At 37.5% G+C, this 2,807-nt stretch overlaps 1 protein-coding gene across 1 annotated transcript in view; it reads left to right on the top strand.

Moving 5' to 3' along the window:
• The window catches only part of LOC109211819, a 4,513-nt gene extending 2,932 nt beyond the window's left edge, over positions 1 to 1,581 (top strand). Inside the window, exons 2-6 of the mRNA XM_019375402.1 lie at positions 170 to 374; positions 573 to 651; positions 788 to 948; positions 1,042 to 1,124; positions 1,274 to 1,581. Coding sequence (XP_019230947.1) covers positions 170 to 374; positions 573 to 651; positions 788 to 948; positions 1,042 to 1,124; positions 1,274 to 1,581 — 836 coding nt within the window. The remainder of the gene's footprint in view (positions 1 to 169; positions 375 to 572; positions 652 to 787; positions 949 to 1,041; positions 1,125 to 1,273) is intronic.
• The last annotated feature ends 1,226 nt before the right edge of the window (positions 1,582 to 2,807 follow it).

Below are 2,807 nucleotides of genomic sequence, written 5' to 3'. Positions count from 1 at the left end.
TATATATATATTAGTATTGAATTTCATTCTATCTACAATATTTCTACATTAAAACTACATATCATTTGTAGCTAAATATGAAATTCAGAATTTCAATATGTCTACAAATTAACTACAAAATATCTACAAAAAATAGTTCATAACAGTATTTAGCTTTATTTTATTGCAGGTTCATCTGGAACACTGAAGTTAATTGATATTCCAACATCTCCGGCGATAGTGGAATATGAAAGTATAATAATAACAGAAAGTACACCAAATGTTATTGAAGTAGGCCAAGCATACCAAGACAAGCAACCAATTGCAAGTGCAATGAAGCACTATTATGTCATGAACAAGTTCCAAATTAGGATGAAAAGATCTAGTGCTAGAAGGTAGGAACATTGCACTTGCAATTCTTTTTTATTTTGTAGTTTATTTATAAATTTTTACTTCTTCAGTTTTTTTGGTGATATTGTTTAACAAAATTGTAGATCATTTGTAGTTGTTTTGTATATAAATTGTTGAAGATGATCTTTTATGCTACAAATGTTTTTTTTTATACCAGTGTTTTAATTATTTTTATTTTGTAGCTACTGGCTGGTATGTGTTGGTGAAAATTGTACATGGCACTTCAAGGCAACTAGCATAAATGATTCTGCAATGTTCAAGGTTAGAAAATTCAACAGCTTGCACACATGCTCTTTGATGGACAGTACATTCATACAACGCAAACATACTGACATGGTAGTTGGTAGCATGGTTATTCCAAAATATGCTGATCCTAAGATAATTTACACACCAAAAGATATACAAAACTGATATGTTGTCTGAACACAGCGTGAACTTAACATACATGCAAGTTTGGAGAGCAAAGGACAAGGCTTTGGAGTTTTTGAGAGGTCATCCTGCTGACTCCTACAGTAAATTGCCTAGTTATTTGTATATTCTGGAGAAGACTTATCCGGGGTCTGTAGTTAAATTGAAGAAGACGGACGATGACTGCTTCTTGTATGTATTTGTTGCGATTTGTACGTCAATCAGTGGTTGAGAATATTGTAGGCCAGTTGTAGTAGTTGATGGGACCTTCTTAAAGTCAGCATACAGGGGAATAATGCTAACAGCTAGTACAATGGGTGCAGCAGGTATTGTAGTTTTATTGTAGAAATATTGTAACTTGTCTGTTTTTTGTAGTACTTGTAGATATATTGTTGAAAAGTTGTAGTTTGTATGTATATGTCTTCCTCTGCATTTTTCCTGCAGCCAATTAATTGCTTTCTGCCACATAATGTAGGTACCATATTACCATTGGCATATGTTGTTGTTGATTCAGAAAATGACGCATCATGGAAGTGGTTTTTTGAGCAATTCAAACATGCATATGGTGAAAGACCAAATATGTGTGTTGTTTCGAATTGGAATGAGAGTATCTTGAAGGCAACATCTATTGTTTATCCCGGCATGCCAGATTATTCTTTCATGTGGCATATTTGGACAAATATAAGGGCAAAGTTCAAGAAGGGTCATCTAAAGTTAAGCGAATTGTACTTTGCCACGGCACGATCATACATGCTTGATGAATTTAATGAAAGGATGTTGTAACGACCTGGCCGGTCGTTTTTGGAATTTACGCCCCGATTCCCCATTTACTGCTTCCCCTAAGTTCATTTCTGCTATTTTGGTATGCCGGGACGTTCGGTGTTAAGTTTTGGAGAGTTTTGGGACACTTAGTCCCTAAATGAGAGCTTAAGTGTTGAAAAATGGTCCGTAATCAGAACAGTGTGAAGACGACCTCAGAATGGAAATCTGATGGTTCTGTTAGCTCCGTTAGGTGATTTCGGGGTCGGGAGCGTGTTCGGAATGTATTTTGGAGGCTCGTAGCTCATTTAGGCTTGAAATGCCGAAGTTTGAATTTTTGAAGTTCCGGTCCGATAGTGAGTTTTTGATCCGAGGGTCGGATTGGAATTCTGGAAGTTGCAGTAGCTCCGTCATGTCATTTGGGATGTGTGTGCAAAATTTCAGGTCATTCGGAGGGTACGAGGGTTCTAAAAATGTGAAAATTATTCGATTCCGAGGCGTTGGCCTGAAGGGCATTTTGGTCATTTCACCTAATTTCATGCCGTAGCTTTAAATTTAATAGCAAAACCAGGTGTTTGCGATGTTATTTAGAATGTGTAATTGAATTGAATAGATTTGGGTCATTTGGAGTCGGATACTCGTGGCAAGAGCGTGGTTTCTAGTTGATATTGAGTCGGTTCGAGGTAAGTGTCTTGTCTAACTTTGTGTGGGGGACCATTTTCCCTTAGGATATGATCTTGAATATTTGAATGCCCCGTACGTGAGGTGACGAGCGCGTACTTGAGCTAATTGTTGTAAATCCGTTTCTACTTGAAGTATTTAAATTGAGCTTTCTTGTTTACTTGTTCATTTTAACTGTAAGTTTGTACCTGTGCTAGCTTAGAGACTCATGTTTAGCTGGCTTACTTGCTTATTTGCTTTAACAGTGCTATTTGTACTCTGTGAAGCATGTTAGGCTATAATTTACTACTTCGTGTCCTGATTTTTAGCATTGTTCCGAGATTTGGGAATCGTTATTGTTGTGTGTTTAATTTGGGACTGCGGGACGGCTTCCCGGGAGATCCCTCTGTACTTGAGATATTCTGGACTGAGGGTGCGGGATACCAAGAGATCCCTGGCACATGTGTTTCTATATATATATTGGGATACCAAGAGATCCCCGGTTTACTTATTGAGGATACCAAGAGATCCTCGGGATACCAAGAGATCCCCGACTTACTTATTGAGGATACTAAGAGATCCTCGGGATA

Source organism: Nicotiana attenuata, unplaced genomic scaffold, assembly GCF_001879085.1.
Source record: "Nicotiana attenuata strain UT unplaced genomic scaffold, NIATTr2, whole genome shotgun sequence".
In the NCBI taxonomy this organism is placed as follows: Eukaryota; Viridiplantae; Streptophyta; class Magnoliopsida; order Solanales; family Solanaceae; genus Nicotiana; species Nicotiana attenuata.
The sequence above is the reverse complement of the archived record's forward strand: the minus strand, read 5'-3'. Positions and strand labels throughout refer to the sequence as shown.